Raw genomic sequence first — 7,369 nt, 5'->3', positions numbered from 1 at the left:
AATGGGGAAGAAGAGAAGAGATATAAGTCTACACTCTATTCCAGTAATCGTAAACCCAACCGATCCAGTCTCTTTAGATTCCTCATCTTCTTCTCTCCATCAGACCGCAAAATAAAAGTTTGATACTTTAGTCCTAATTTATTCATTCTCATCAATTTTGCTTCTTCTCCCTTAAAAAGGCTGTTCATTACTTCCACCAGCGATTCGTGTTTCCGACAAAACCCTAGATTTGTAGGAAGAGGGGTTTCGTCTATTTCTTGTAAATCTCGGGTTTTTTTTTGGCTGATCATGGATTCTGAAGAAGATATGCTCGATGCCAACGATATGGAGTCTGGTGAGGATGATTTCTATAGCGGTGGAACTGATGATTATAACGAGAGTGATGATGGTGAACCCGATTACGGGTTTGTTGAGGAAGACGCTGATGATTCTGCTATGATCGCCTGGCATCGCTCTCAGGTAGGGTTTGGTTGTTGAAGCTTATTGCTATTAGAACTTGTGCATGTTTTTTATGACTTTTGTCTGTTGGCAAATGCTGAAATTTCGGAGCTTTTTATGAGAAAAGTCTCAAGTTTTTATTTGGGAGTTAAGAGTCTAATTGAGATTTTGCTCGATAGCTGGAGGACTGTGGCTTTGAAGTATGGGGTTTGTTGTCGGTTGTGTTTATCATTTACTTCTTATTTGTTAATGGGGTTGTATGTAGCTAATCAAATGATAGACCTTTTCATTTTTCATGTCATGCATTCTCTCCTAAGCCATAGAAGGGCTGAGGAAAGAAACTTAGTTTTGTTGATGGAATCGTATTGATATTGATGGGTTTTTGGTGAACTCATGGGAGATTATGTGAAAAAAAGTATTGAAAATTACGAGAAATGCTGTAATTTTAGTTTTTTATTTACAATGCTTCCAAGCTCCTTGGTAATCCCTTTGTGTTTCCGTTCCCATTACTTCCACTGTACTTGGTAAGAGCATACTGCAATTGTTAGATTTTCGCTTATATGTATAATTTTCTTTGGTACGCTAATCTTATTGGTAGTGTCCGTGGTAGTTGAAAGAGGAAACCGTTATTATAGTTTGTTGCTGATAGCACACGCTTAATGTTGTGTTCCTAGTTGCTTCGGTAAATTGTTTATTTCACTCCTAGGATATAGCTTTTCTCTCTCTCTCTCTCTGCTGTTTTAGTTCCATGTCTACTTTTGTTAATCTGTGAACATTGACCCATTATAACTGTAGTGTTACTTCTTTCCAGAAAAACTTTTGTGTTCTGAAGGAAGAAGATATTCGCAGGCACCAGATGGATAATATTGAACGAGTTTCCGTTGTCCTTTCGATAACTGAGGTCGAAGCGAGTATTCTACTTCGTCACTTTCATTGGTAAAAGTCTCATTCTTTTTATTTGTATATATCTGATTCCTTGTTTATCTCAGTTTGTTTTGGGTGATAATATGAAATAGTCTCTGTAGCTTTTCTAGAATGTATATGTGTGATTATTCTAGCTTTCTGATGCAATGAGAACCATCCCATTTCAGGAGTGTCGGTAGAGTTCATGATGAATGGTTTGCAGACGAAGAGAGAGTTCGGAAAACTGTTGGCATATTGGAGAGCCCTGTTGTTCGGCTAGCTAATGACAATGAAGTATGTTCTTTGACATTTGTATAGTTTGAAGTGGTTTTACATGTTTCTTTTCTGACAATTCATGTCTCACTAACACGTGATGTTGTGTTTAGCTTACATGTGGAATCTGTTTCGATTCACACCCTCCTGAGAAAATCGCTTCAGTTTCTTGTGGCCATCCTTTCTGCACTACATGCTGGACAGGTCAGTAGTGTTTTGTTTTTTTTGTCATTAGCATCCTCAAGACTCTTGCATCATTAGTTCTTTTAAGAATGGGAACCACTTCGTTTTTCCTTGTATTTATATGAGGTTAGATTTAGTTAATTGGATGTAGTTATAACTAGGTAATTTCCTTCCAATCTAATTGTTAATTACAAAAGCTCCCATCTTTGAGTTTTCTGAAACCAACTTTGTGCCCCACTTTCTACTACAATATTTGTTGAGTGGAAGGAACTTACGTTTTACGGTGTACGCTTATGCAGGTTATATCAGTACAACCATTAATGATGGCCCAGGATGTTTGATGCTAAGATGTCCTGACCCATCTTGTCTTGCTGCTGTTGGTCATGATATGGTTGACAAATTAGCGTCTGAAGAAGACAAGGAGAAGTACAATAGATATTTTCTTAGGTCTTATATTGAAGATAACAGAAAGGTAAACACTCCCTAAAAAATTTATATCACACAGACTGGTATTAATGTCGCAGGCTCTTATATTGATATATCACGTCATTCTTACTTGAAATGTTTCACTCTCCTTCCTCTTTGTTCTATGATTTACACTATTTTCCAGCTGAGGAGTATTGGTTTCTGTCTGTTCAACCTGAAGTTTTTTGTCATCTCTATTTTTGTAGCATGTTACTAGTGTTGCTAGAAGATCCTGTTTTTTTCATGATTACATAATTGTTATATGTATACTCGAATTACCTTCAATGTTTTTGTATTCAGCCAAGTAGCAAACTAAATTAGTCTCTCTCCATATTTATTCTTTTCATGCGATGTTTCTAATCCTTGTGTTGCTACTGCTTTGGTTATTTGGTTCAGATGAAGTGGTGTCCTGCCCCAGGATGTGATTTTGCGATTGATTTTGCTGCAGGGTCTGGAAATTATGATGTTTCTTGCTTGTGCTCGTTTAGCTTTTGCTGGAATGTAAGTTCTTGAGTCAAAGCCCACTGATTTTATTTCTCCTAATTATGTTTTTGGTTGATCAATATTGCTGTGGTAAACCTGAAATGTAGTGCACTGAAGAGGCTCACCGACCTGTGGATTGTAGCACAGTTTCAAAATGGATATTAAAGAACAGCGCTGAATCTGAAAATATGAATTGGTATCCACTCTATCTATGTCTTTCTTTTTAATTCGTGTTCCTGATCCCTGATCTTTGGCTTTTATAGAGACATATATCTTACCACCTCTGAGTATCTATGTCTGCCTCCTTATGCTCAGGATACTTGCCAATTCAAAACCTTGTCCGAGATGTAAGCGGCCAATTGAAAAGAATCAGGGCTGTATGCACATGACATGTACACCGCCTTGTAAATATGAATTTTGTTGGTAATGTTTGAATCCCATTTCTAACCCATATCTAACTTCTTATTTTGGTTGAAACTGTATCTCTGCAATGTTGTATGTTCAATGCTAACAAGTATTTATATATAATAACACCTATAGGCTTTGTCTTGGTGCATGGATGGATCATGGGGAAAGAACTGGTGGTTTTTATGCTTGTAACCGGTATGAGGTGGCCAAGCAAGAAGGACAGGTAAGAGCTCGGGTACTGATTTGATCTTTGGTGGTATTTCTTATTAGTAATTTGCGCTAATGTTACTGAATATTGATATGGGTTCATCGTTGCCTGTTAGTATGATGAGACTGAAAGGAGGAGAGAGATGGCCAAAAATTCGCTAGAGAGATACACACATTATTATGAACGCTGGGCAAGCAATCAAACGGTATGCGCAATGCTACACTTATGGCTAAAGAAGTTTCTAGGTCTTCATTATTGATTTCTTTGTCTTGGGTGATTTTGCAGTCGAGGCAAAAGGCTATGGCGGATCTGCAGCAAGCGCAGACGCAGAATGTAAGACTTGTTACGTTCTTTATATCAATATTTATTTCAAAGATGAAGACTATATCTGTTTCTCATACTCTGTTGACTATATTGACTTATTTCAATTCTGCCAGCTTGAGAAGCTTAGTGATAGACAGTGCACACCAGAATCTCAGCTCAAATTCGTTTTAGAAGCTTGGCTTCAGGTTCGCAGATAAAAGTGTTTACATAATAAAGTGAGACTTCCCCGTATCATTTTTCAAAACAGCTTCTCATGTGGTTTTTTACTGCTGCAGATCATCGAATGTAGGCGAGTCTTGAAATGGACATATGCATATGGATACTACCTACCTGATCATGAACATGCCAAACGACAATTTTTCGAGTATTTGCAAGGTCAGAATCCTCCGTTTAATTGTGTCTTTTTCTTCTTCAGAAGCAGCTTAAATTTCTTCTGTTGTTCAGGGGAAGCTGAGTCAGGTTTGGAGCGGCTCCATCAATGTGTAGAGAAGGACTTGGGTCAGTTTCTCAATGCGGAAAGTCCATCAAAAGATTTCAATGATTACCGGACAAAACTAGCTGGATTGACCAGGTAAGCGTTTTTGTCTTCACACATTTATCCTGATTTTTGACAGAGAAGAAGAAAGTGCTTCAGGCTTTTAGAAAGATCTAAGAATATAATTTGTGGCCATACATATTGTTAGCCTGTTAGGTCCTGTGGTAGTTTTCTGAAGCAGCTCTCTGACCTAGTCGAGACTTTTTCAACACGCGATTCTGCTTATAAATGCCATTCACATTTTGCGGAAAGCTAAACCCGTGCTTCTATATTTTTGTATTCTTACAGCGTGACGAAAAACTACTTTGAGAATTTGGTGAAAGCTCTGGAGAACGGTCTTGCTGATGTAGACTCACATGCAGCTTGCAGCAGCAAATCAACAAGCTCTAAATCAACAGGTTGCAGTAGCAAAACAAGAGGTAAAGGCAAAGGAAGTTCCAGAACTGGTGGATCCAGTAGAAACCCAGATGACAACTAATAAATTATGTTTCTCATGTCCTCGCCAAGGTACAAACCCCTAAATTGGTCGTATGCACACGATCAAAGAAAAGCCCAAACTGCACGCACATAGTGGAAGTCTAATTCTTCTCTTATGTGTGTGTGCAGGTTTGGATTGTAGGGTTTGTGATAAGTTTATGTATAGTGTAAAAGAATATGCATGTGATTGTTGTCTCTACTACACACATTGTAACAAGACTTCTGTTGCCGGCTGCGGCTATGGTAATCTCTGTAAAACCAAAATCCAGTGACCTCATGTATCTGGGTTTGAAAGAAAATAAAGAGCAAATGGTACTTGCTTTGTGTTTGGCTTTACCTGACCATTTTATGTTTGTAATATTAAATTCAAGTTGCATCTCAAGAAAGTGTTTAACTTTGATACTAGAGTTTCTACTTGTGCACAGCTTGGTAGATTTGTACACTACATGTGACATAATTGTTAAATATTTCTAATGCTCTCTGTGTTTTTTGTTCTTATCTTCTGTTGTGTTCAACGACTTAAGAAGAGAAAAAAAAAGGATAAATACCACAACTTTAAGCCCATTAAATCACTTGTATTTTCGCTTGTAGCACCAAAAAACAAACACATAAAGAGAATCAAAGAGATTTTTTTCTTATTCATTTTATTCTCTTTTCTAGTTTCTTAGACCTGAAGGTTTATAGGTTTTGGAGATCCGAAGCTCCATTGATTTGTTCTTGGGAGCATCAAGTAGCTTAGCCTTCTTCCTTGCTATAGGGAACTCCATGGAATGTGATTTAGGACCATTGTCCCCAAAATCTTGTTTGAACATTTTGATGCTAAGGGCATTCAACAACGCCCTCGAGTACTGCCTCGACGCCATCTTCCAGTCCGTCCCTGATTTCATCATCGCCTTAAACTCATCAAAGCTTATCCGTCCATCCTTGTTGAGGTCGACGTCAAAGAAGATATCTTTGATCCACTGGTCGCTACTGTTGCCTAGCTTATCATCATAAAGAGTTTCCTTGAGCTCATCTAGCTCGATAGATCCGTTGTTGTTCTTGTCAAAATACTTGAATGCTTGCTGCAAATGCTCATCACATCCCATTCTCTTCAAATGTATTGACAGTGTCACAAACTCCTCACAGCTCAGCATTCCATTTCCATCTGTGTCCGCTGCATCCATTAGCATCTTCACATCTCCATCGGGAACAACTTGTCCAATCTTCTTCAGCCCATCTTTTAGCTCCTCAAAAGTCAAGTGACCATTCTTATCAGTGTCCATTGCTTGAAACATCTGTATTATCGCAGCTATCTCCTCGTTTGGTAGATTGTCCGCTACAATCTGATACAACTTACGTATAAGTAACAAGTCTTACAGAAACTCATAAAATTTTGGGAAAATCAAGAAACTTATATATACCCTGAGGACTTTCTTCTTGAACCTATTAATCAACAAGAACTGTTGAATCTTGGTCCTCACGTTATCTCCAAGATTCACATTTGGTGCTCTCTCTGCGTTCCGGATCCATGGATGTTCTGTAAAACAAATATTTCTAGATCAATTGATGTCGTTTAAATTATTTGTCAGATAATGAAACGTTGTTATTAAGTTACCAAGCACTTCTTGAACTGTGAGTCGGCTGTAAGGATTAGCATCAAGCATGTTCTTAACGAGTTCTTTGGCCTCATGTGATACTTTAGGCCAGGGGTCTCTCTCGAAATCGATGTTCCCTCTCACAATAGCATGCGCGATACCTTCCTCGGTTTCTGCCCAAAAGGGAGGAACACCACAAAGCAAGATATAGAGTATAACACCGGCACTCCAAACATCGACCTCAGGACCGTAGTTTCGTCTCAAAACCTCTGGAGCCATGTAGTAAGGACTTCCCACAATCTCATTGAACCGCTGGGCTGCAATATCCATTTGAGTTAAACCAAATTTTTCAAGAAAATGACAATACAAGATTCAATAAGCTATTATAGGGATGTGATTAACTAGTACCAGGCTTGAAGAAAATGGAGAGACCAAAATCAATTGCTTTAAGTTGTGCAGACTCGGTTCCGTTAGAAAATAGGAAGTTCTCGGGTTTAAGATCTCGATGAATCACTCCATGTTCATGACACACCTTCACAAATGCAACAAACATTATAAGGACCAAACAAGAAGACGAAAAACAGAAAAGAAAAAAAAAAAGAAGGAAATTTCAAATTTGTTTTTTTTTTTCACCTTGACAACTTCAAGAATGGTTTTAGCAACATTTGCAGCGGCACGTTCGGTGTAATGCCCTCTAGAGACAATGCGGTCAAAAAGTTCTCCTCCTTCACAAATCTCCATGACAAGGTAAACGGCGTCTTTGTCCTCAAAAGCTTCCTTAAAGCTAACAATATTAGGATGTTTAGGTAAACAACTCATGATCTCAACCTCTCTCCTCACATCCTCCACATCTATCTCCGTCCTTAGCTTCTCCTTCGATATCCTCTTACACGCAAACCTGCATGCCAAGTTACACAAATTATATATCTAACCTAGAAGAAAAGGCAAAAAAAAAAAATCAAATATTCAAGAAAATCAAGAAAAAAAGAGAAACATTAATGACCTTTCACGGGTAGTGATCTCGATACATTCATGAGTGACTCCAAATTCACCACGGCCAAGTTCTTTACCCAATTCATACTTGAGGTGGATTCC

General features: G+C 38.2%; 2 protein-coding genes across 2 annotated transcripts; one reads left to right on the top strand and one right to left on the bottom strand.

Annotated features, from left to right (window-relative positions):
• Positions 283–5,019, top strand: LOC104749731 (probable E3 ubiquitin-protein ligase ARI7; the record flags this gene model as incomplete). Its single annotated transcript, XM_010471413.2, is given in 15 exon segments — positions 283–459; positions 1,250–1,374; positions 1,530–1,635; positions 1,728–1,818; positions 2,097–2,269; positions 2,659–2,763; positions 2,853–2,941; positions 3,061–3,168; positions 3,286–3,376; positions 3,477–3,566; positions 3,647–3,694; positions 3,799–3,870; positions 3,961–4,060; positions 4,130–4,256; positions 4,509–5,019. Coding segments are annotated over 15 exon segments (1,686 nt in total). The 3' UTR covers positions 4,699–5,019.
• On the bottom strand, positions 4,854–7,363 carry LOC104753357 (calcium-dependent protein kinase 24; the record flags this gene model as incomplete). Its single annotated transcript, XM_019238554.1, has 6 exons — positions 4,854–6,022; positions 6,101–6,216; positions 6,295–6,591; positions 6,683–6,806; positions 6,908–7,172; positions 7,278–7,363. Coding segments are annotated over 6 exons (1,557 nt in total), but the record flags the coding sequence as incomplete, so codon positions are not given.

This window comes from Camelina sativa, chromosome 16, assembly GCF_000633955.1.
Source record: "Camelina sativa cultivar DH55 chromosome 16, Cs, whole genome shotgun sequence".
In the NCBI taxonomy this organism is placed as follows: domain Eukaryota; kingdom Viridiplantae; phylum Streptophyta; class Magnoliopsida; order Brassicales; family Brassicaceae; genus Camelina; species Camelina sativa.
Note: the sequence above shows the minus strand (reverse complement) of the source record. Positions and strands in the feature narration are given on the sequence as shown.